At 49.8% G+C, this 26,755-nt stretch overlaps 1 protein-coding gene across 2 annotated transcripts in view; it reads left to right on the top strand.

The window, feature by feature from the left end:
- Positions 1 to 26,755, top strand: part of gchfr (GTP cyclohydrolase I feedback regulator) — a 110,012-nt gene that overhangs the window by 55,922 nt on the left and 27,335 nt on the right. Inside the window, exon 1 of one of the 2 annotated variants that reach the window (XM_038783499.1) lies at positions 18,162 to 18,452. The exons of the other annotated variant lie outside the window; for it this stretch is intronic. Within the exon in view, the coding sequence (XP_038639427.1) occupies positions 18,417 to 18,452 (36 nt within the window). The 5' untranslated portion in view covers positions 18,162 to 18,416. Of the gene's footprint in view, positions 1 to 18,161; positions 18,453 to 26,755 lie in introns of those variants that run through there. 2 annotated transcript variants of the gene reach the window in all.

Below are 26,755 nucleotides of genomic sequence, written 5' to 3'. Positions count from 1 at the left end.
TTCTCTCTTCTGAAATATTTTGTCCCAGGTATTCAACCACTTGTTGGGCAATTTGTGTTTTGGCCATGCTGGCTTTGTGTCCTCTCAGGAGGTGGTCCAACATGGTATGGACTTCTTGTCCATGTTGTTCTTCCGTGTTGAATGCCAATAGGATGTCATCTAACCTGCATACTGCCAAAATTCAGATGTCTGTTTAGGGACTTGAGCCAACTACCATACTGGAGAGGTGCGGGGTGGCGTAAGAGGGTTAGCGAGTATAAACAATGGCCATAGTTTTTGGTGCCACTGTGGTGGGGCGGGACCTGATAGAGCCGGCAATGCTGGCTCCACAGAGATCAGGGTGCCACCTTTAGAGGGCACTCCAATCTGCGTTGAAAAGAAACTACCCCCACAGACAAGGGGCCCCCATAAGCATCAGGGGAACCCCCACACAATCTTCGGGGCACTTGTTGCGTTCCCAGACCAGACCCCAACAGTGCCAAAACCCCAATATTTTAGTTTATTTGAAAGTGTGCCGAAAGAATGATTTGCTCCAGGAGTTATTTGTGAATTCCTGATGAAGGAGCTGTGCTCAGAAAGCTAGTGATTTGAAATAAACCTGTTGGACTTCAACCTGGTGTTGTAAGACTTCATACTGTAGGAAAATTGTGGACTCTGCATCAGGCAGATCAGAAGGCAACACCTCTCTCCGATAATCATCATCTGAATGTGTATTATAAGTTACTGTTTTACTGTTGTAGTTCTAGCATCCGACCAGCAGGTGGTGCGAGTATGCAGGCACGAGACCCGGATGACCCATGTGTTACACGACATGGTGTTAGTAAGCAGTTTTAGCACAGGGCTAAATCGCTGGCTTTGAAAGCAGACCAAGCAGGCCAGCAGCATGGTTCGATTCCCGTAACAGCCTCCCCGAACAGGCGCCGGAATGTGGCGACTAGGGGCTTTTCACAGTAACTTCATTTGAAGCCTACTCGTGACAATAAGCAATTTTCATTTTCATTTTCATAGTAGTCACATATTGGAGTAGCTCTGTAGTATCTTAGTGTAAGTTAGTTAGACCATTATTTCCAACCGTAGCAATCCTTTAGAGTAGTGTTAGTAATAAATACTTTTGTTGCAAAACAAAGTCTAATGTTCTTTGTTACCACTACCACATCACGATTCAACATCAGCATAATCAAAGAACATTACGTGTGTGTGTTTGTGTGGGTGGGTGGGTTGGGGGGGAAGGGGTTTGGGGTGGAGCTGTGCAGAGTTTTAGGGAAAGAATTTCAGAGCTTGGAGCCTGGACAGCTGAAGACATGGCTGTCACTGCTACTTCAAAATCTTTCTGGAAAAATCCAAATAGGTTGAGCATTACATTGCTAAGGTCAGGCCACAATTTTCATTCTCATGTGATTAAGATCTTTGTCATATTTTGTTTTGTAATTATATTCTGAACTCTTTAATAAATCACCTACCAATGTGACATGTTTTTAATGAAACCCAGGACAAAAAGATAAATAAACCAATATCTATCCAAGACAGGGAGCTGCGGATATTAAAGATCTTATCTAGTTGAGGGTATCAATCAATGGCAGCATATTGAATCTAAACCTTCATAATATCAGACATAAAGCTGCACAGCATTTTAACTCTTAAAGGGGAACAGCAATATAACTGTGGGATGAAAGGCCAGTATGAAATGAAAATGTGACACCTGGTTAAATCTGCTCCCATTCCGATTGGAATTCCCATCTTTAATAGGATTTTGGATGAAAACACATATTGGTTAGCACTGCTGTCTCATGGCGCCGAGGTTCCAGGTTCAATCCCAGCTCTGGGTCACTGTGCGTGTGGAGTTTGCACATACTCCCTGTGTTTGCACCAAAGATGTGCAGGCTGGGTGGATTGGCCACGCTAAAATGCCCTTTGATGTACCATTAATGTACTTTGATGTACCACCCCCAGGCGGCCGGTCTATATACCGTCCAAGGAGCCAGAGGCGGAACCCACCAGGTTCCAGTACAATACTTGTAGGGAGATCATATTACCATTGGGCCACAGTGCTACACAGACAGCTTATACTTATACTTTGATGAAACACATTCACCTCCTGTTAAAAAAATGAAGTCCAGCGGGGGTGAAGTAGGATCATCATATGTTCAGTCTGTCTGGAGGCCGGACTGTTCTTTTGGACCTCCTCAGCTCTGGTGGTGCGGCTGGTACGGGCGTTGCAGTTGTTGACTTCGAGAGCGTGTTGTCTGGAGCTTGGGACTGGTGTGTCGGCGACGGTTGAGGGGTGGGGGTAGGCAGGGGGGTGGTAGATGGTGGCACTGTAGGCTCGGGACAGCACAGGAGCCCTGGGGGGGTGTAAGGGATTTGGGGGGTTGGCGATAGGTGGTGGTGGTGGGGGGGAGTGTTGGCCTGGGACTCAGCGGGCGCCAGGTCCCGGAGGGAGACCGTGTCTTGCCGTCCGTTTTGTTGCGCGACGTAGGCATATTGGGGGTTGGCGTGCAACAGCTGGACCCTCTCATATGCTTCCGGAGAAGGACAGGTCCTGGAGTCGTCAGCCAGGATGGAAGCGAGACCATGGACTTCCTAGGGAAGACAAACAAACGGTCGTGAGGGGTCTCGTTCGTGGCAGTGCAGAGGAGCGATCTAATGGAGTGGAACCCGTCGGGGAGGACCTCCTGCCAGCGGGGAATCTGGAGACTTCTCAACCTAAGGGCAAGAAGGATGGCCTTCCATACCGTCGCGTTTTCCCCCTCCACTTGCCCGTTTCCTTGCGGGTTGTAGCTCGTAGTCCTGCTCGAGGCGATGCTCTTACTGAGCAGGTACTGATGCAGCTCATCGCTCATGAAAGCAGTGCCCCGGTCACTGTGGACGTATGTAGGGAAACCGAACAGGGTGAAGATGCTGTGCAGTGCCTTTATAAAGGTGGCCTAGGTCATGTCGGAACATGGGATAGCGAAGGGGAAGCGGGAGTACTCGTCAATGATGGTCAGGAAGTATACGTTACGGTTGGTGGAAGGGAGGGGCCTTTGAAGTCGATACTGAGGCGCTCAAAGGGATGAGAGGCCTTTACCAGGTGGGCCTTGTCTGGCCGGTAGAAGTGCGGTTTGCACTCTGCGCAGACTTGGCAGTCCCTGGTCATGGCCCTGACCTCCTCAGTGGAGTAGGGCAGGTTGCGGGCCTTAATAAAGTGGGTATGCCGGGTGACCCCCGGGTGACAGATGCCATTGTGGATGGCCCGAAGTCGGTCATCTTGTGCGCTGACACACATGCCACGGGACAGGGCATCTGAGGACTCGTTGAGCTTCCCAGGACGATACTTGATATCGTAAGTATAGATGGAGAGCTCGATCCTCCACGTCAAGATTTTGTCATTTTTTATTTTGCCTCGTTGTGCATTGTTAAACATGAAGGCTACCAACCGCTGGTCGGTGACGAGGGTGAACCTCCTACTGGTTAGGTAGTGCCTCCAATGCCGCACAGCTTCCACAATGGCTTGCGCTTCCTTCTCGACAGCAGAGTGTCGAATCTCGGAGGTGTGGAGGGTTCTAGAAAAGAAGGCTACTGGCCTGCCCGCCTGGTTGAGGGTGGTGGCCAGAGCGACGTCTGACGCATTGTTCTCTACCTGAAAAGGGATGGACTCGTCCACTGTGTGCATCGCGGCTTTGGCAATATCTGCCTTGATGCGGCTGAAGGCCGAGCGGGCCTCAGCCGGCAGGGGGAATGTTGTGGCTTTGATAAGTGGGCAGGCTTTGTCCGCATTGTTGGGGACCCACTGGGCGTAATAGGAGAATAGCCCCAGGCAGCGTTTGAGGGCCTTGGGCTGTGGGGAAATGGAAGTTCAATGAGGGGGTGCATGCGGTCGGGGTCGGGCCCCAGGACCCCGTTTTCAACGACATAGCTGAGGATAGATAGCCTGATAGTGCAGAAAACACACTTCTCTTTGTTATATGTGAGGTTGAGGGATTGGGCGGCCTGGGGGAAACTCTGAAGGTTGGCGTCGTGGTCCTGCTGATTATGGCTGCAGATGGTAACATTGTCCAAGTACGGGTATGTAGCCCGCAACCCATACTGGTCCACCATTTGGTCCATCGTTCTCTGAATAACCGAGACATCGTTAGTGACGCCGAAAGGGGCCCTGAGGAAGTGGAAGAGTCGGCCGGCTGCTTCAAAAGCAGTGTAGTGGCGCTCTTCCGGGCGGATCGGGAGCTGATGGTAGGCAGACTTCAGATCGACTGTGGCAAACAACCGGTACTGTGCGATCTGGTTGACCATCTCCGCTATGCGGGGGAGGGGGTACGTATCAAGTTGCGTGAACTGGTTAATGGTCTGGCTGTAGCCCACAACCATCCGATTCTTTTCCCCGGTCCGGACGACCACCACTTGTGCTCTCCAGGGGCTGTTGCTGGCCTCGATGATCTCCTCCCTCAAGAGTCGCTGGACCTCCGACTTGATAAAAATCATGCCTTGTGAACTGTACCGCCTGCTCCTGGTGGCGGCGGGCTTACAGTCGGGGGCGAGGTTCGCAAAGAGCGACGGGGGGGGGGGGACCTTAAGGTTCGCGAGGCTGCATACAGTGAGGTGGGGTAGGGGTCTGCCGAACTTTAGCTTCGGTGACTGCATTGGAAGTCGAGTCCAAGCAGTAGGGGTGCACAGAGGTGAGGGAGGACATACAGTTTAAATTGGGTGCACTCAGCGCCCTGTATCGCGAGGTTCGCAACACAGTATCCCGGAATCTGTACCGAATGGGATCCGTAGGCAAGGGAGATTGTCTGGGATGCGGGGTAGATGTGGAGGGAGCAGCGCCTTACCGTGTCGGGAGGGACGAAGTTCTCTGTGCTCCCGGAGTCGAAAAGACAGGGGATCTCGTGCCCATTGACCCGGACGGCCATCATCAAATTCCTCAGATGCTTTGGCCGCGACTGGTCGAGGATTACTGCACCGAGCTGCGGGTAGTCTGCGTGGTCTGAGGAATCGAGGTTACAAGGTGGAGGCCCCCACGGGTCGCATGTGTCGGCTGAGTCGAAGGTGGCAACCAAGATGGCCGCCCCCATCGGTCGCACATGTCGGCTGGCGGTGAAGATGGCGGCCAATATGGGTCGCACATGTCAGGCTGAGTTAAAGATGGGGCCCGAGGCGGGTGACGCGTCTGAAGGGGGCGGTACCGGCAGGGCACGCAGCCACCTTGTGGGGTCTGTGGGCCTGTGAGTCCGTGGATCGGGCCCGGTGAGCTTTCGACCTCGGGGCTTTGGATTGGGCCAGACAGACTCTGGCAAAATGTCCCTTTTTGTCACAGTCGCTGCATGTCCCGGTGGGGGCTGGGCAATGTTGCTGGGGGTGTTGGCCCTGCCCGCAGAAGTAGCACGACGGTGCCCCAGGCTGCACGGGCAGCCGCGCAGCACAGGCCTGAGACGTAGTCGGGTCTGATGACGGCCGTGCCCATGAGGGGTTTGCTGGGTCTGCCAGGAATGCGCTGAGGCTCTGGTAAGCCACCTCCAACGAGATGGCTACTTTTACCGTGTCCTGTAGGTCAGTGGCACCATTTTCCAGCAGTCGCTGCCGGATGTAGTTAGACTGGACCCCAGCCACGTAGGTGTCCTGGATCATCAGTTTCATGTGCTCATCGGCCGGCACATCCTTGTAGTTGCAGTTGCGGGTAAGTAGCGTCAGGTTCTCTAGGTATTCGTGCAGCGATTCCCCGGCACGTTGATGGTGGGTAGTGGGGAGGTGCCGCGCGAACACCGCCACTTCGTACGTGGCCGCGTCCTGAGTCATACCTGATATTCGGTGGCTCACCCGGCCGTGGAAGATGCGCAGCTTGAGGGCATCGGAGAGAGGCGCTTCGAAGGAGTTGAGGTGGGCCTCAAAACAGCGGAGCCAGTGGGAGAAGATTTTCTTAGCTTCTGCTGCTCGTGTGCCAAGTTCCAGTTTATCAGGCTTTAGAACGGCTTCCATAGTGATGTCTTTGGTTAATAAATTGATGTACCATTAATTCACTGCAAGACTTAGGCTTTACTAACCGAGAACTTGCCTGCCTGTGTCTGCTGTACAAATGAGCGCCACCCCCAGGCGGCTGGTCTATATACTGTCCGAGGGGGGTGGAGCCAGAAGTGGAGCCCACCAGGTTCCAGTACAATATCTGTAAGGAGATCACATTACCATTGGGCCACAGTGCTACACAGACAGCTTATACTATGGTGAATACATTTACCACACCCTTTAATTGAAAAAAAATAATTGGGTACTCTAAATTTATTTTTAAAAAGTAAAAGGAATAGAAAGGTTATTATGCAGAATTTAATAATGAGAGCAGTAGAGAATATCCTCTGCAGTCACAATTGTGAGTTCATGAAGGTGGGCTGTCCACCCTACTACTAGGATACAGGTTATCCCAAAGCAGCTGGAAGAGAACTTGGAAAAGCAGGGGCTAACAACACAGGAAAGAATAAGGATGTGATCCTGCTGAGGAGATATCTTGAATGAGTTACTAAATGAAGACACAAAACCTTGATTGTTGGAATCCTGGGATTACTACCTGATCCATTTGTTAATTGTTGTTCCGTTTCATGGGTCACTGGCATCAGGACCAGGACAGGAAGGAACTGTATGATTGGAGCAGGCTGCAGCGGAATCGAGCTAATGTTATAAACCTAGTGAAAGAAAAAGTATTTTCCTCAGTTCTATTTAAAGCCAATAAAGCTGGGTTGGGAAGGGGGAGGGAGAGACAGGTATGAGAGAAAATAATAAAAATTACTGAACGAGGAGATGTGCCTTTTTTTTCTAGTTTTTAGTTTATTGTAGTTTTTTGTCTATTACTCATCAGGACACTTGGCAAGAGTACCAATATAAAGGGGGAAATGGCAATTTACACTGTATGAGAAGAGAATACTGGTTGATTGGCAAGTGGATTCTGATTGTGAGAGTGTTGCCATGGAGAATGCATCAGTTGATGGTGGTGACTGACAGTTAACTGCTGAATGCTGTTCAAAATTTAAGCCAGGTAGCTTGACCCTGATTGGTCAAAGCATTGATTTGCGAATGGCTGTCACTTATTTTGAGTGTCTGAAACAGGTGTCATGTTTTTCTGTCTTCAAAGAACAGGGTCCTGTGTATTCATATATGTAGCTTCCAGTCCAAATGGCCAGTTTTGCTCATCATGCAAGCTTGATGCTGAAATAGGGAGCATCAAAGACATCCTGCAGGATAATAGCTACCCTAATCACATCGTATTGCGCTGTATATCACGTATACATGAATAGGCCTAAGGCCATCATGTTCAGCCCTGAAAGTGCCCAGTCCACCTTTGATTAGCCTGGAAGGGCATTATATCTCAAAAATGTGAGCAACGGGTAAGGATAGCAATTTCACACTGGTACTGTGCAATAGCAATGTGAGTGGCATTCGCCATTAATAGGAAGATGCCATCAAGCCAATAAGATGTTCTGTCTATCACACAATTGAATAACATGATATATGAATTTCAGTACTAGTGCGATGCTCTGTATGTAGGCTGTACCTCTCAAAGACTGGTGCATTGTATCAATCAGCATGTCGCAGCCACAGTTTGCAATGGAAAAAGAAATGAAAACACAAGCGTCCAACATTAGAAGTGATTCCGCGATTGAACAATTACACAGACAACCAATTTAAGTTTGTCAGTCAGGCTCAGAGTATGACGTAGTTGTGTGTGCTGAAAGCGACATATATTGAGACACAAAGCCCTGTTCTTTGCAGATAGAAAGTATATGTACACACATTGGGCGGAATCTTCCAATATTTTTTCAGAGTTGTCAGTTCAGTGAGAAAACTGAAGTGTAGCTCTCCAGTTGCGCAGCCAGAATTGTCTCAAAATTCTCTGGTACTCGTGCACAGAGAATCTGGGGCATTGTTTGCACCGTCACTCTGGCAGGGCCTGGCAATGACGGTAGCAGAGAGATCAGGGTACTATATTTAAAAAAGGTGCCTTGATCTAAGTGTGAAATAAACTCCCCAGTCACTCTCCCCAGTCACCCCTCACTCCCCGGGACTCCCCAGGTAAGTTTTGGGGAAACCCTCCCACACTCTCCACAAGCCTCAGAGCACCCCCTCCCATCACAGGCCTCGAGCCCCAGATCCTCACAGGCATTGGGTGACTCCCTCCCCAGCACAAGCACATCAAGGCACATAAAAGGAGAACCCGTGAATGGGGCGTCCCAGAGGGCCTGCACCTGGAACTGCTAGGTTTGCACTGCCAGGTTGGCACTGTCAGGTACCAGGCACCTCTATATCCCCTCAGCAGCTTTACTTACCTCTGTGCCCCCTGTGGGTTCCTCTCAACTGGCTCAAGTTTTAAATAGCTTTTTATAAATCTCACCAACGTCACATCGTGCCTGCAAGGTATGAATATTCAGTGGGGGGGGGGGGGGGGAATATATTGCAGGGAAGCCTATTAGCTATATTTAAATTTATTTAAATTTATTGAAACGTCATGTCACGGCAAGGTGGAACATCGGGAAACAAGATCTTGCCGACTAGAATCTCGTTTCCTGACTCTTGTGTTATTGGACCCGCATCGCTGTTTACGATGGCTAATGCGGGCTTAAAATTGCCCCCTTTGTGTCTGTTTCAGCTAAACAAAACAAATAACAGCCATTTGCTGGCTCACTTCTCAGAGCAATTACTTGATCAATCAGGCTTAAACTGCCTGGTTTAATTTTCAAACAATACTTGGCAGTTAACTGTCAGTCACTATAAACTGGTGCATTGTCCATGGTAATGTCTGTACCAATCAGAATCCACTTGCCAACCAATCAGTACTCGCTTCACATCCAATATAAATTGTTGCCTTCCCCTTATATTGGTATGCTTGCGAAGTATCCTCATGAGAGCAAGACGGAAAACTTTGACCTGTCTCTTTTTTCAGCAATATTCAAATTCTGTACTACCAAACAAATAATAATAACTTCAAAGATAAGATAAAAAGGGGGATTAACAAAGGTCAGGTTATGAAAAGAGATGAAGGGAATATATACATATGCTGAAGATTTTGGAAGTAATAAATCAACATTGGTTTAGTGTAGGTTAGATGGCCTTTAGTTTTTGACTTCCCATGTCGGTGCAACATCGTGGGCCGAAGGGCCTGTACTGCGCTGTATCATTCTATGTTCTAGGTTCTATGTTACAAATAAAGCAGGAGTGATAAAATATAAAAACATATTTTACTTTTTTTTGCAATATGCACAACATCAGCAACCAAAAGCGTGATAGGTAAACAATTTTGAAAAATACACAATTAGAGCACAAAGGGAACACTTGTCCAAATCTATTTATGATTTTGCTTGGTACAAGAAATAAAGCAAATTAGTTAGATGCCCAAATTTATCTCCAGCATCAGCGAGGCTAAGGCTAAAACATCTGCCCCTGCATCTGCCTGCAACTCAGCCGGTCCGACATCCGAAAATGGCTTTTAGGAACCCTGGTTCCAAGTTCATGTGCACTACCCCCGAGATGACACCAAAACTCTCCCTCCAATACTTCTCCAGCTTCGGACAGGAGCAAAACATATATACGTGGTTTGCTCCTGCCCCTCCCACAATGCTCACATACGTCCTCTGTAGAAGCCAACTATTTCTAAAACATCTAATATAGGTAAAAGATAGCTATTTAGTGTAAATATTAAGCCCCAGATTTACCCATTTTAAATTAAGGATTTCAACACTCTCAAAACATAACCGTTTCATAGAAGCAGCATAATTCACTTACTAGATTAAAACAGACAGTTTAACTGATTTAATGAATACATTTTTCAAGCCAGTGTCCATGGACAGAGCAGGATCCATAGCAACAGCATTGCCTGACAAGATAACATGAAGGCTCCATGTTACTGGCCTTGATAAAGCACAATATCGCATTCTTTAACATACACAAGTATGCAGATACGAAACAATTAGAAGTAATGTTGCATATTAAAGATGGATGGCTTGCTGTCAAATCAGATGTGTTTGAGTCTAACCCAAACCAATTAGGATTATATTGGGGTGTGAGTAGATGGCTTAAGACAGATATGAAACAGTATAGCTGTAAGTTTTCGTTCCGCCATTTTTTAGTTTTAGTTAGTTGGTTGGTGGCGTTGGTTAGAAGCTGAAGATTAGCTGGATTTCTTTCTCTCTTTTTGAATCATCTATACTTTGATCTGAACTATTCACTGTCTCCCTGTATTCATATTTCATTTTTAGACTTTAACTTTAAAAGTTATTGTCTAGCTGTTTGCCTAAGCAAGAATTTTTTTTATCGGGATTGTTTGAAAGTTCAGTTGTCTACAAATTGCCTCTTGGTGAGCCATGTGATGGCTGGACTTTAAAATGAATCAATAGAAGACAAATAAAACAATTCTTATTTGCACCTGACAAGCTTTAACTCAAATTTCTACTGAGTTCCAGTAATCGCAAAGTGCTGCTGGTAACCGAATGGTTAAATCCATCATCCTCCATTTCCCACAAAGAGTCAGCTCATCCTCGCCATTGTGAAGTGCATCATAAACACAACATTTAACTTCATTGCAGTGTTACTGTAAGCTTACTTACATTATAAGCAATAATGAAGATGATGATTATTATTATTAGCTGTATCAGCCCCAACCTCATGCATGAGCTTGAGGCGTTTACCCTCCGGAGCACCTCACACCACAAACCGTCTTCCATAACGCCCCCCCCCCCCCCACTCTTCCTCTCACTTGGCTTTGATCCCCTCCATGGACACCCTGTCATACCACAAAATCCTCCCTTAGATCACCGACACCCCTTCCCCCTGCCATCAATACCTCTTCCAACAATGAGACAACCCCGTACTATCTGGAAGCTCTGAACCTCCTTCCTAGCAAAGTCTCGGAGCTGCATGTACCTAAACCCTTCCCTTGGCCCCAGTCCATATTTCTCCCCCAACTCTTCCAACCTCGCAAAACATCCCCCCGGAAACATGTCTTTTAATACCCCCCTCCCCTCCCCCCCCCCCCCCCCTTCTCCTCCCATCTCCCGTATAGCCTCCCTGGCTCAAACCCATGGTTTCCCATAATCGGCATCTCCCCTGACGCAGCCCCCAGCTTAAAATGCTACCTCAATTGCCTCCAATTCTTCATTGTTTCCACCACCACCGGACTCCCAGAATACTTGCCGGGGCCATCAGGGGTGACGCTGTTTCCAGTGCCCTCAACCCCAATTGCCTACACAGACCCTCCAGCATTCTCACCCACTGGGAGTCCCCCCTCCCCCCCCCCCCCTCTAACCCAGCTCCTCACCTTTTCAGCATTCGCCGCCCAATAGTAATATAATACATTCGGGAGACCCAACCCCCCTTGCCTGCCACCCTCTCTGCAGGCCCACCTTCCTAACCCCAGCTACTTTCCTCCTCCAGATAAACAAAGTGATCGACTTGTCCACTTTCTTAAAAAATGCCTTTGGCAAAAAGATTGGTAGGCACTGAAATAGAAACAGAGATTGCGGCAACAATCATTTTAATCGCCTGCACCCGATTTGCCAATGACCGAGGGAGGCTATCCCACCTTGCAAAATCCGGTTTCACGCACCCCACCAAGCTAGTAAAATTGTACCTACAGAGCCCCCAGCCCCTTCCAGTCCCACGCCACCTGCACCCCCAAATACTTGGGGCGCAAATCTCCCAACGGGAGACTAAGTGCCAACGCGGGAGTGAAAACTGGAGTGTTTCACTCCGGAGTCGGAGGCGGCTCCTCGCCCCCTATTCTCCCACCCCCAGAGGGCAAGGAGCGGCGCCGCGTCAATTTCGCTCCCTGGGCATAAATGATGCGGCCGGCGGTGCATCACCCGCGCATGCGCGGTTGCCGTCCTCCCTGTGGGCGCCCCGCAAGACATAGAGGATTGATCTTGCGGGGCGGCGGAGGAAAAAGAGTGCGTCCTTTAGAGACACCGGCCCGCCGATCGGTAGGCACCGATCGCGGGCCAGACCCCTACTGTGCATTCCCCTGGTGCTCGATCCTCCCCCCCCCCCCCAGGCCGCACACGCAGCGCTCGTGCATTGTTCATGCCGGCAGCGACCAGGTGTGGTTGGCGCCGGCGTGAACCCGTCGGATTGGGCAGGCCACTCGGCCCATCCGGGCCGGAGAATCGCCGCACGCCTGTTAGAAATGGCGAGCGGCGATTCTCCGAGCGGCCTGTCGTGAAACGCGGCACGCTGTTTTGGGGGTGGGGGGAGAATCGTGCGCGGGTGCCAGGGCGGCGTGGCGGGAATCGCCCGGCACTCCCGCGATTCTCCCACCCGGCATGGGGGTCGGAGAATCGCGCCCCTCAAGTGGGTTGCTGCTCTATGAAATTGCAGCCGTCCCACTCCCACCCCCACTCCTGGCCAGGACATCACAAAATATTCACTCTTTTCCAGGTTTAATTTATATCCTGAAAAAGATACCAAACTTCGAAGAAGTTCCATTATGTTCCCCATGATGCACTCGGCTCTGATTCATATAATAAATTGTCTGCGTACAGAGGCACTCTATATTTCACCACACCCCACCACCTACTATTCCCTTCCACAGTCCCAAGCTCCTTAAAGTGATGGCCACAGATTCTTTCGCTATTGGCAGCACGGTATCACAGTGGGTAGCACTGTTGCTTTGCAGCTCCAGGGTACCAGGTTTGATTCCCGGCTTGGATCACTATCTGTGTGGAGACTGCATGTTCTCCCTGTGTCTGCGTGGGTTTCCTCTGGGTGCTCCAGTTTCTGCCCACAAGTTATGAAAGATGTACTGTTAGGTAATTTGGACGTACTGAATTCTCTCTCTGTGTACCCGAACAAGTGTCGGAATGTGGCAACTCGGGGCCTTTCACAGTAACTTAATTGCAGTGTTAATGTAAGCCTACTTGTGACAATAAAGGTTATTATTAAAAGAAATAAGAAAAAAAATGTTTTTAAACCTTCAAGATACCTTTATAAAAGCAAGGAATCTATTTGCTCTCTGTCTTCAAGACAAAACTGTTATTTCAAAGCATGACCTTAATGGGCATTGCCATTCTTGCCTCTCATAAGGGGGCATGTCTAGACTCCTGCGCAGGGGTCCACGGAGACTGTCTCCTGTAGGCCGAAGGCTGTGCTCTGATCGGGAGCTTGATCAGGATTTTTAAAACCAAGGTAAGTTCGTAACTTTTTCTCCAATTGGCTATCTGCCAATGGGAGGAAGTTCTCATTGCCTAATTTTTCCCTCCTTATCACTCACCTGATGAAGGACCTGTGCTCTGAAAGCTAGTAATTCCAAACAAACCTGTTGGACTTTAACCTGGTGTTGTCAGACTTCTTATGGTATCAATCTTTTAGTTATTCTTTGCTGTTTTTTTTATATTCTGTCCAATCTTCTGACCTGCCACCCAATCTTTGCCCAATGATATGCTTTTTTTAAGTTTGGTACTATCTTTAACATTTTTAGTTAACCACCGATGGTGGATCATCCCTTTTGAATTTTCCTTTCTTGTTGGAATGTATCTAGTCTGTGTTTTGAAATATCCCCTTAAATGTCTGCCATTGCATCTTTATTGATCTATCCCATTGTGGTAAACCACTGAACATACATTACATGTATTATGGTACACTGCCATTGTACTCCAGTTATTACAGTAAATCCCGGCCTGCTGGCTCCGCCCAGCAGGCTCTGTATAAAAGTGTACGCTCTCCTGCACTGCCCCCATTCTTGGATCCAGCTGCAGGAGGCTTTACATCTAGCACAATAAAGCCACATCCGTTGCGTAGTCATTGATGGTATATCAATTTATTGTGCTAGAATTTTGAAGATGAATGTCTTAATCAAGCTGGATCGCCTGGAGCTGAACCCACATGCAGCCGACGCCACAGCGACTTTCGAGCACTGGCTAGCCTGCTTTGAAGGATATCTTGCAGTATCCACCGATGTCTTCTCAGACCCACAGAAGCTCCAACTACTCTATGCACGGGTGAGCCCACAAGTCTTCCTCCTCATTTGGGACGCTCCCACCTACACGGAGGCGATAGAACTATTGAAAGGACAGTATATCAGGACTGTAAATCAGGTGTTCGCCAGGCACCTCCTGGCCACGAGACAGAAACTCCCGGGGGAGTCTCAGGACAATTTCCTGCATGCCTTGTGGCTAATTGGCAGAAACTGTAGTTGCCAGGCGGTGTCGGCCATCCAAGACACAGGGCTGCTGATCAGGGATGCCTGTGTCGCAGGCACTAAGTCTAACTACATCCGCCAGCACTTATTAGAAGGGGGTACACTCGGCCTCACAGAGACAGTACAGCTCGCGAACTCCTAAGAAGTGGCCTCCTGCAACCTGGAGTCCTACACCTCCGACCATACTGCACCCTCGTGGGCGTCGTGGGCCCCGCTATCATCCGACCCGCGTGCACCACACGCCTGTGCCGCGCAGCAGCCGGCTAACTCTGGAGGCCCCAAATGCTACTTTTGTGGCCAGAGCAAGCACCTCAGACAACGATGCCCAGCACGGAGCGCAACCTGCAACGGTGTGGCAAGAAGGGCCACTTCGTCACCGTTTGCCAGGCCCGATCGGTCGCTGGCGTTTCTAGGCCCAGCATCGCTACCGCAACATCCCCCATGTGCAATCCAGGGTCAGCGCCATCTTCGCCGCCACGTGCGGCCCGTGGGCGCCACCATCTTCGATGTCGCCTGCTATGTGCGCCCTGTGGGCACCGCCATCTTGGAACGCACCCCAGGACCCCTGCTCACCTGGCCATACGCTGGCCGCCGATACCGCCGACCACCTTCCGTAGCTCGCCTCCATCATCCTCGACCAGTCTCGGCCTCGCAAAGTCCACAATGACCGTATGGATCAATGGGCACGAGACAACCTGCCTCTTCGATTCTGGGAGCACGGGAGCACCCATCTACAGTAAGGCGCTGCTCCCTCCTGGTTCCCCCCGTGACCCAGAAAATCTCCCTGGCCTCTGGATCCCATTCCGTACAGATCCGAGCGTCGCGACTCTCTCGGTACAGGGCGTAGAGTACAGTAACTTCAGACACTACGTCCTCCCCCATCTCTGCGCTGCCCTGTTACTGGGTCTCGATTTCCAGTGCCACCTCCAGAGCCTCACCCTAATGTTCGGCGGACTCCAGCCCCCCCCCTCACCGTCTGTGGCCTCACGACCCTTAAGGTTGATCCACCCTCGCTCTTCGCGATTCTCACCCCGGACTGTAAGCCTGTTGCCACGAGGAGCAGATGGTACAGTGCGCAGGACAGGACCTTTATCAGGTCGGAGGTCCAGCGACTTCTGTGGGAGGGTCATTGAGGCCAGTAACAGCCCCTGGAGAGCTCAAGTGGTGGTTGTTAAAACTGGGGAGAAGCACCGGATGGTCATCGACTACAGTCAGACGATCAACCGATACACGCATCTCAATGCGTACCCACTTCCCCGCATATCTAACATGGTCAACCAGATTGCGCAGTATCGAGTCTTCTCCATTGTTGACTTAAAATCCGGGTACTACCAGCTCCCCATCCGCCCGGAGGAGCGCCAGTACACTGCATTCGAAGCAGTTGGCCACCTGTACCATTTCCATAGGGTTCCCTTCGGCGTCACCAATGGGGTCTCGGTCTTCCAGCGAGAGATGGACCGAATGGGTGACCAGTACGGGCTGCGGGCCACGTTCCCGTATCTGGAAAACGTCACCATCTGCGGCCATGACCAGCAGGACCATGACGCTAATCTCCAGAAATTCCTCCATACCGCTTAACTCCTTAACCTTACCTATAATAAGGAGAAGTGCATTTACCCCAGAACCCACCTAGCCATTCTTGGCTACGTTGTGAAAAATGGAGTCCTAGGGCCCGACCCTGACCGCGTGCGCCCTACTGGAACTCCCCCTTCCTCACTGTCCCAAGGCTCTGAAGCGATGCCTGGGATTCTTATCATACTATACCCAGTGGGTCCCTAATTATGCAGACAAGGCCCGCCGACTTATCAAGTCCACCATTTTTCCCCTGATGGCTGAGGCCCACCGGGCCTTCAACCACATCAAGGCAGACATTGCCAAAGCCACAATGCACGCAGTCGACGAGCCCCTCCCGTTTCAGGTGGAGAGTGACGCATCGGACGTGGCTCTGACCGCCACCCACAACCAGGCGGACAGGCCCGTGGCTTTCCTCTCCCGTACCCTCCATGCCTCCGAAATTCGGCACACCTCTGTCGAAAAGGGACCCCAAGCCACTGTGGAAGCAGTGCGACATTGGAGGCATTACCTGGCCGGCAGGCGATTCACTCTCCTCACTGACCAACCGTCGGTTGCCTTCATGTTTAGTAACAGACAGCGGGGCAAGATTAAGAACGACAAGATCTTGAGGTGGAGGATCAAACTCCCCACCTATAACTACAAGATCTTGTATCGCCCTGGGAAGCTCAATGAATCCCCACATGCCCTGTCCCATGGTATATGTGCCAGCGCACAAGTAAACCGACTTCGGACTCTCCACAACGACCTCTGTCACCTGGGGGTCACCCGGTTCTTCCACTTTATCAAGGTCTGCAACCATCGAGGAGGTCAGGACCGTGACCAGGGACTGCCAGGTCTGCGCGGAGTGCAAACCACACCTCTACCGGCCGGACAGAGCATATCTGGTGAAGGCCTCCCGTCCCTTTGAGCGCCTCAGCATCAATTTCAAAGGGCCCTCCCCTCCACTGACCACAACGTGTACTTCCTCAACACCATTGATGAATACTCCCATTTCCGCTTTGCCATCCCATGCCCTGACATGACTTCTGCCACTGTCATCAAGACCCTAGACAGTTTCTTCACTTTGTTCGGTTTCCAGCCTACATCCACAGTGATCAGGGCTCCTCGTTCATGAGTGATGAGCTGCGCCAGTTCCTGCTCAGCAAAGGCATCGCCTCAAGCAGGACGACCAGCTACAACCCCCGGGGAAACGGACAGGTGGAGAGGGAGAACGCGAAGGTCTGGAAGGCCGTCCTGCTGGCCCTTTGGTCTAGATGTCTCCCACTGGCAGGAGGTCCTCTCCAATGTACTCCACTCCATCCGGTCACTCCTGTGCACTGCTACCAATGAGACCCCTCATGAACGTGTGTTTGCCTTCCCCAGGAAGTCCACCTCCGGGGTCTCGCTCCCGACCTGGCTGACAGTTCCTGGGCCCGCCCTCCTCCGGAAGCATGCGAGGAGCTATGAATCAGACCCACTCGTTGAAAAAGTCCTCTTCCTCCATGCAAACCCACAGTATGCCTACGTGGCACACCATGATGGGTGGCAGGACACAGTCTCCCTCCGGGACCTGGCACCCGCTGGTTCCCCATCCACCATCACCACCACCCCCCACCTGGTACCGTCTCCTCCCTCTCTGGTGGCGACCACCGCCACCCCTGCACCCCACCAGCGACTATCACCGCCACCCCTGCAGCACCCGTCCCCCCACCGGCTCAACTACTGGATGAAGGAGAGGACAACACGCTCCCGGAGTCGCAGGTACTCACATCGGTGCCCACACCACAGCCAGGGCTGAGGCAATCGTGGCGGAAGGTCAAAGCCCCTGACAGACTCAACATGCAACTTCACTTCATCCCCGCTGGACTCTTTTTTAAACAGGGGGTGAATGTGGTAAACCACTGAACATACATGTATTATGGTACACTGCCATTGTACTCCAGTTATTACAGTAAATTCCGGTCTGTATAAAAGTGTACGCTCTCCTGCACTGCCCCCATTCTTGGGTCCAGCTGCAGGAGGCTTTACATCTAGCACAATAAAGCCACAATAGTTCACCATTCGACGCGTGGTCATTGATGGTACATCACCCATAACTTCATTGCAGTGTTAATGTAAACCTACTTGTGACAATAAAAAAGCTTATTATTGACCTAAATTGCTAGTTCACTTTTGCTAGCTCTGCCTTCAGGCCTCCATAATTGCCCGTATTTAAATTTAAGTACAAGTCTTAAACCCCCTCTTCTCATCTTCAAACTGAATGTTAAATTCAATCATATGATCATGGAGGGGGCGGGGGGGGGGGGGGATTATGAGTCTGCAGCAGTAACACATTGGCCTTGGAATGAGTGCAGGGTTCACCAAATCATACCAGGAATGAGTGCGACCAGACAGCAGAAAGCCCCCCCCCCCCCCCCGGTCGGGTTAAATTTGATTCTGAAAGACTTATTAATGAAAGATAAAGCGATAAACTTGTTTGACGCATGGGATGACATAAAATGCCAAGAGGTGGGTCCATTCCCCAGAGAGGCTGCGGTTGTGCAGCTTGTGAGCCAATTCCAGGAGGTGGCTGCCTCTTTAAGAGTTATTGCGTGCGCTCAGGTAGGGTGCGATTGGGCCGCGGCGAGTGAGGAAGTTGCACCCTCTGTCCCGGACCGCGGAGAGACCGAGGACTGACAGATCAGCACAGCTGTGAGCGCTGCCCAGCACCCGGCTGGCAACAATGCCTTACGTCCTCATCAGCACTCAGATCCGCTTGGTGAGTAATGTCCGCAGTCTCAGCTGTGTGAGCGCGCGCGCTGGGGGAGAGGCATTTACACCGCGAGCTTCGGGGTCATCCCCGGGCACTCATCCCCCGCTCGTCCACAGCCTGTAAAAACCGCCTCCATCGCCATTTATTGGCCCAGGTTAGTACATCCCTGTGTCCAGTGTGCAATATCCCATTTACACCCAGGAATGGGAGGATCCGACGGGAAGTAGATCGTGTCTGATGTGAATCCCAGGGATTTCCTTCCACCAAAAACGAAAGTATCCTCTTAGCCTCGAATTAACTGAGCGAAGTTGATCCCAATTTCCGAATTGTTTCGACAGGAATTTTTTGTTGGGATCCCGTCACGTTGCAAGGACTCGGGTGGCGGAGTGGTATTACCAACTGAAATTGAATCTGCAAAGCAGAAACAAATCCCTGGCTGGAGAGGCTATTGCCTTCTATCGTATTCCAGAACTATTGCCTTCTGTCGTATTCCAGAACTATTGCCTTCTATCGTATTCCAGAACTATTGCCATGTCGATAGACTAATTCTGAAGTACTGGGCAAACCAGAGCTACTCCCGATATTGGCAATCGTAACTTGACCTCCAATCGCAGTCCCCCTTGATATCCACTCAAACATGGAAGTCTTCAGGCCCTACTCGACCCTGACCTGAACTTTGCAGCCAACATCGCCAGCTCATCGCTAAATTGACAATTGTTTCTGTCTGCATCTGTCTCACTCCCATTGCTGCGGAAATACCCCTTCATAACTTACTCGCAGGCTTGATTTTTCTTAAATGCTGCAGTTCAGCTAGATTATGAATTCTGAACTATATTCTGCTTGTCTCGCTTCCCTATTATTTTCTTCCTCTTCCATGTCAAATGTCACTGCTTTGCCATGCAGTGAAATTGTGCTGTGTTGCTTCTATTACAACCCTTTTTTATGTGGACAGTCATTAGCCTGAGCCACTACTTCCAGGTGAACCTTTCCATCCTTCAACTTTCAGTGGCTCCCAGACTTGGGAGTGCAAATATTGTCTTTCTCTTCAAATCCCACCACTGCCTCTCTGCTCCCAACCCTTGCAACATTACGGTGTTATATTCCTACCTGCTTCATTCCCTCTTCTAGCTCTGGTTTACTGCATGTATCCCTATTTCACTGCTACACGGTAGGCATCTGCCTTACCTTCTCGCTCTGAAAATGCTTTCTCAACACTTCACCACCTTGTTATATTTGTCAGACTCATGAAGAACCTCCTAATGCCCAATTGCTTTTGCACCCCCCTTCCCCATATATTTGGAATTTTATATCCTGGTGTGGGGGCGGTATTGTGTACAATCCCGCCATACCAAAAAAAACTACTTCACAAGGTGCATTTTTCAAATACAAATTTCACAGTAATGTTCAAATAGAAATAATATTTCTACCATTGATCTCACCACTTAAATAAAGCAAATAAAAGAAAAAAATTGCAACAGATGAAAAAAACGCTAAAGCACAAAGTCCAATTGCCAGATGTGTGTGTCTGGTTTATCAATAACCGTACCTCCATCCACTGCATTATCCCAGTGAATATTCAGAATCACAAGCCTGTCTAACTGGTTTCTACTGTTTGAATCATGGAATTGACTAGCTCTGTGTTTTACTAAGTGAACTAATACACCTTCTTTCAAAAGAAGGAATAGTTTGATTTTATAAATCTAGAAAATTTGGGGGTGGGCTTGCTTTTAATGTGGAATTATACAATGCATTGGTTGTGGTTTTCACTGATCTGAAACCAATGACATTGTGTCCAAGATGAAGGGCGGAATTTTCCGTTGCCCGATGCCGAAATTGCTTTCGGCGATTGTGCAGAGAATTCCTATTTGCGACCGAATCGGGGCTGGCACAGTTTTTCAGATGCTCCACCCCCTCCTAATCTCCGTTATCTAGGAGTGCGCAGCATGCCATTGCGACGGCATCAACGAGTTGCTTTGAGGCCCCACCCCCGATGTCCACCCCCCCCCCCCCCCCCCCCCCCCAGATGGGGCAAGTTCCTGACTGCGCAGGTCGCGTGTGGACTGTGTCCAGTGCCGCCACAGTCGGGCGGGATCCTTGCTGCTGGCAGCAGAGGCTTCAGCGAGGGCTGGGGGACTGGTGGGGGATGGTCTGGGGGTGGTCCAGGGGATCTTTATTTGGCAGGTGCCATGTCGTCCGGCTGGACCGCTGCAGGTCGTTGCTATATATATATACGCGGTCATGGACCCGGCAATTCCCCGGCCATTTATGTCGGGAACGTCGGGAATTTGACGTGGCACAGTTGCTAGCACCCCACTGGGTGGAGCATCGGTGCGGGGGAGCCGCCGACTTTTTCATTGTAAAACTATACACTTCCTCCAGACCTCCGGACATAGCCTCAATACCGGAGAATCCAGCTTGATGTTTTCTCTCCCCCTAATTCCAATTCCTGCTAGACTGATATCAACTGTGCTGTCATTGACCAAACGATATAGTGTATTCACCCAGCAGGAATGCTAACATGCCTTTAAATTTATTCAACTTGTCAGAAATGGGTGCAATTCTCCGTAAAAACGTCTGAGTGTGGTAGTGAACGGGAATTACCGCAAGCTTCTTGGCTCTCGGCCCAGCGGAGCCGGTGGCGCAATCCAATGTTGATTGGTCCACTTAACGAAGCCTCACTGGTTTCTCGTTGCAAATGAAGGCTCACTGGCTGATGCGTCGGAACCACGCTCGCCAGCCCCCTGGTTAACAAGGTCGAGCAGCACTTAAGCTGCACTTGCGTAGCCAGCTCGCAATAATGGCGCCAAGGAGACCAGCCCCACGATTCGGGGATGCTGACCTGAGGAAGCTGCTAGACACTGTGGAGGCCAGGAAGGATGTCCTGTTCCCCTGAGGGTCAAGGAGAGTCAGTCACAAGGTGTCGCACAGTATGTTAATACACAAGGTGTGATCACATGGGATTAGGGGTAATTTATTAGCTTGGATAGAAGACTGGCTGATGGTTAGGAGAGAGAGTTGGGATAAATGTTTTTATTTCTGGATGGCAAGATGTAACTAATGGGGTGCCACTGGGTTTGGTCCTTGGGCTATTATACAATATATATTAACAACTTGGATACAGGGATAGAAGGTTCTACAGCCAAATTTGCAGATGACGCAAAAATAGGTGGTACAGTAAGTTGCAATGAGGAAATAAGAACCTTACAAATAGATACGTTAGGAGAGTAGGCCAAATGTGGCAGATGAAGTGTAATGTGGATAAGTGTGAGGTCATGCATTTTGGTCGAAAAAATGGAAAGGCAACTTATTATCCAAATGGGGAGAAACTTCGGGGTGCTCTGATGCTGCAGAGGGATCTGGGTGTCCTTGTGCATGAGTCACAGAAAACAAGCATGCAGGCGCACCAGATAAAAAGGAAAACGAATGGAATGTTGGCATTTCTAGCAAAAGGAATTGAGTGTAAAGGGAAGGAAGTGTTGTTGTAATTATACAATGCATTGGTAAGACCGCACCTGGAGTACTGTGCACAGTTTTGGTATCCTTTATTTGAAGAAAGATGTAGTGCCATTGGAGGTAGTTTAGAGGAGGTTCACTAGATAATTCCAGAGATGAGGGTTTTGTCTTATGTGGAGAGATTGAACAGTTTAGGGCTATACTCTCTAGTTTAGAAGAATGAGGGGAGGTCAAATCAAGGTGTACAGGATGCCAACAAGTATGGATAAAGTAGACGTGGAGCAGATGCTTCCTCCTGTGGGGCATTCTAAAATGAGAGGTCATAATCTTAGAATAAGAGGCAGTAAATTTAAAACCGATTTGAGTAGAAACTACTCCCAAAGATTGTGGATCTATGGAATCTTCTTCCAGAAGATGGCGCTGGAGCGAGGCGACTCTCTGCGAGCTCTCCCCAACAGACAAACTTTTTACTTACAATCGTTCTTAACTTACTTACAATATTTCTTAACTTTTAAAATTCACCTTATGTTGCCCTATTATGTATTTTCTTTTTTTCCCTTTTCTTCCCATGTACTTAATGATCTGTTGAGCTGCTCGCAGAAAAATACTTTTCACTGTACCTCGGTACATGCGACAATAAACCAATCCTATTCAATTCAATCGAATTCTCTACCCGAGAGTGGGGTGGATGCAGGGACAGTGAGTAAATTTAAGGAGGAGTTAGACAGATATTTAATTGGTAATGGGTTGATGGGTTATGGAGAACGGGCAGGACATGGGGTTGAGGCCAGGATGGGATCAGCCATGATCACATTGAAGGTGTTTAGGCTTGGGAGGCTAAATTGTCTACTCCTGCTCAGAGGTCATGTATTCTAGGGAGGAGATGTTCTGGCTGGTTTTGCAATCCAGCTCTTGGTCTGTGGCATTGTAGGTAACATTGAGGAACATATCAGCCATGATAGAATGGGGGAGCAGACTCGATGGGCTGAATGGCCTGATTCTGCTTCTTTATCTTGTAAGGCAGCCAGTGCTGCCTGGAATGGGATGGTGGCAGCTGTCAGCTGGGGGAGTTTGAACATAGAACATTACAGCGCAGTACGGGCCCTTTGGCCCTCGATGTTGCACCGACCTGTGAAACCATCTGAAGCCTATCTGACCTACACTATTCCATTTTCATCCATATGTCTATCCAGTGACCACTTAAATGCCCTTAAAGTTGGCGAGTCTACTACTGTTGCAGGCAGGGCGTTCCACACCCCTGCTACTCTCTGAGTAAAGAAACTGCCTCTGACATCTGTCCTATATCTACCACCCCTCAATTTAAAGCTCTGTCCCTCGTGTTGGTCATCACCATCCGAGGAAAAAGACTCTCACTGTCCACCCTATCTAACCCTTTGACTATCTTGTATATCTCTATTAAGTGACCTCTCTGCCTTCTCCTCTCTAACGAAAACAACCTCAAGTCCCTGAGCCTTTCCTCGTAAGACCTTCTCTCCATACCAGGCAACATCCTAGTAAATCTCCTCTGAACCCTTTCCAAAGCTTCCACATCCTTCCTATAATGTGGTGACCAGAACTGCACGCAGTACTCCAGGTGCGGCCGCACCAGAGTTTTGTACAGCTGCAGCATGACCTCGTGGCTCCGAAACTCAATCCCTCTACTGATAAAGGCTAGCACACCATATGCCTTCTTATCAGCCCTATTAACCTGGCTGGCAACTTTCAGGGATTTATGTACCTGGATGCCGAGATCTCTCTGTTCATCTACACTACCAAGAATCTTGCCATTAGCCCAGTACTCTGCATTCCTGTTACTCCTTCCAAAGTGAATCACCTCACACTTTTCCGCATTAAACTCCATCTGCCACCTCTCAGCCCAGCTCTGCAGCTTATCTATGTCCCTCTGTAACCCATAACATCCTTCAGCACTATCCACAACTCCACCGACCTTCGTGTCATCTGCAAATTTACTAACCCATCCTTCTACACCCTCTTCCAGGTCATTTATAAAAATGACAAACAGCAGTGGCCCCAAAACAGATCCTTGCGGTACACCACTAGGAACTGAACTCCAGGATGAACATTTGCCATCAACCACCACCCTCTGTCTTCTTTCAGCTAGCCAATTACTGATCCAAACCGCTAAATCACCTTCAATCCCATATTTCCGTATTTTCTGCAATAGCCTACCGTGGGGAACCTTATCAAACGCCTTACTGAAATCCATATACACCACATCAACAGCTTTACCCTGATCCACCTGTTTCGTCACCTTCTCAAAAAACTCAATAAGGTTTGTGAGGCATGATCTACCCTTCACAAAACCGTGTTGACTATCGCTAATCAACTTGTTCTTTTCAAGATGATTATAAACCCTATCTCTTATAATCTTTTCCAACATTTTACCCACAACCGAAGTAAGGCTCACAGGTCTATAATTACCAGGGTTGTCTCTACTCCCCTTCTTGAACAAGGGGACAACATTTGCTATTCTCCAGTCTTCCGGCGCTATTCCTGTCGACAAAGACGACCATAAAGATCAAGGACAAAGGCTCTGCAATCTCCTCCCTGGCTTCCCTGAGAATCCTAGGATAAATCCCATCTGGCCCAGGGGACTTATCTATTTTTACACTTTCCAAAATTGCTAATACCTCCTCCTTTTGAACCTCAATTCCATCTAGCCTGGTCGACTGTACCTGAGTATTCTCCTCGACAACATTGTCTTTGACGAAAAATATCCATTTAACGCTTCCCCTATCTCCTCTGATTCCACACACAACTTTCCACTACTATCCTTGATTGGCCCTAATCTTACTCTCGTCATTCTTTTGTTCCTGATATACCTATAGAAAGCCTTAGGGTTTTCCTTGATCCTATCCGCCAACGACTTTTCGTGTCCTCTCCTCGCTCTTCTTAACTCTCCCTTTAGGTCCTTCCTGGCTAACTTGTAACTCTCAAGTGCCCTAACTGAGCCTTCATGTCTCATCCTAACATAAGCCTTCTTCTTCCTCTTGACAAGTGCTTCAACTTCCTTAGTAAACCACGGTTCCCTTGCTCGACAACTTCCTCCCTGCCTGACAGGTACATACTTATCAAGGACACGCAGTAGATGTTCCTTGAAAAAGCTCCACGTTTCGATTGTACCCATCCCCTGCAGTTTCTTTCCCCATCCTATACATCCTAAATCTTGCCGAATAGCATCATAATTGCCTTTCCCCTAGCTATAATTCTTGCCTTGCGGTATATACCTATCCCTGCCCATCGCTAAAGTAAACATAACCGAATTGTGATCATTATCACCAAAGTGCTCACCTACATATAAATCTAACACCTGGCTGGGTTCATTACCCAGTACCAACTGCTCACCTACATCTAAATCTAACACCTGGCCGGGTTCATTACCCAGTACCAACTGCTCACCTACATCTAAATCTAACACCTGGCCGGGTTCATTACCCAGTACCAACTGCTCACCTACATCTAAATCTAACACCTGGCCGGGTTCGTTACCCAGTACCAAATCCAATGTGGCATCGACCCTTGTTGGCCTGCCTGACCAGGAGGATTGGCCTTCAGTGCAGGAAAAAGGTCAACGAGGTACACCGGGCAGCACGAGCGAGTAGAGACCAAAGCCCCCCCCCCCCCGCAGCTGCAAGGGAGCATCCAGCCCCAACTCTTTCCCCCCCCCCTCCCTCACACACACCCTCCCACCCTGTGAACCACGCATGTGCCCTCTCTGTGTCTTCTCAGGAAAAGCTCTTCCATTATCGTGGGGAGAGGGCCCAGACTGGTGGAGGGATGCGGACTTAAGGCTCCTCACCTCCTTCGACGAGCGGGTCCTGGGGGTGGCTAGGGGTGGCTGAGGACAGATCAATCAGCCATTGGGAGGCAGAGGTGAGGAACCACCGGGCTCCACCCGGAGGACCTGTCAAACATGAATAGGTGACTTACCGACTGATTCATCTTTCCCACTGACCACATGACCATTCTCCCGCAGGTTCTGCAGCCAACGGTGCTGGCCCATCCCGGCGGCCCTCTCTCATGACTCCGAGGATGTAGTCGCAGCACACCTATTATTCCCACCTCCCACCAGCGCAGATACACACACCTCCAGGGGGAGGGGGGGGGGGGGGGGGCGGCATGTTAGTGGTGAGGCTTCTGGGGCACAATCTGGTGAGCACCACATCGCTGATGGTGTACATCAGCTGGAGGCAGGAACCCCCAGGCGAGACAGCAATCGGAGGCCTGCTGGATCCCATGACCCAGCTGGGTCCAAGCCTTTTGCTGAGTATATGGTACAGAGGTACCCGGAGCTGATGGAAAACGATAGGGAGCAACTGGGACATTCAGATAGAGATTTGAGCGTCACTCCAGCAGATCCATAGCCGCTGGGAGGAGTCCCAGAGGCTAGGGGCGCAGGAGATTGCGTCTGCAATGCGTGGCACCGAGGCCAACACTGCATGGGTGACGACTGCAGTGGAGAGCCTGGTGCACAATGTCGGCACCATGAGTGAAGTTGTCCAAGGCGTAATGCAGTCGGTGACGGTCATGGCTGAGGGTCTCGGTCGGATGTCCAACTCGGTGGGGAATGTGAAAAAGTGAGGTTCTGCTGCACACGTCCCGCTCTCAGATGGACATGGCCGAGGCACTGCGGAGCTTGACCCAGTCAGAGGTGGGCATGACTGAGATGCTGCAGAGCATGGCCCAGTAACTGAGCAGCATCGCTGAGGGTGTCAACACAATGGTGCAGACCATGGGGAACTGCCAGGGCTGGCAGAGCCAGATGATGCAGTGGCAGCCGGGGCTCGAACCAGCTGTCCCTTCATCCCATGGTGGCCCCAGGGCCCTTTGGGCAC

The sequence above is a fragment of the Scyliorhinus canicula genome, chromosome 2, assembly GCF_902713615.1.
Source record: "Scyliorhinus canicula chromosome 2, sScyCan1.1, whole genome shotgun sequence".
In the NCBI taxonomy this organism is placed as follows: domain Eukaryota; kingdom Metazoa; phylum Chordata; class Chondrichthyes; order Carcharhiniformes; family Scyliorhinidae; genus Scyliorhinus; species Scyliorhinus canicula.
This window is presented reverse-complemented; position numbering and strand designations above follow the sequence as displayed.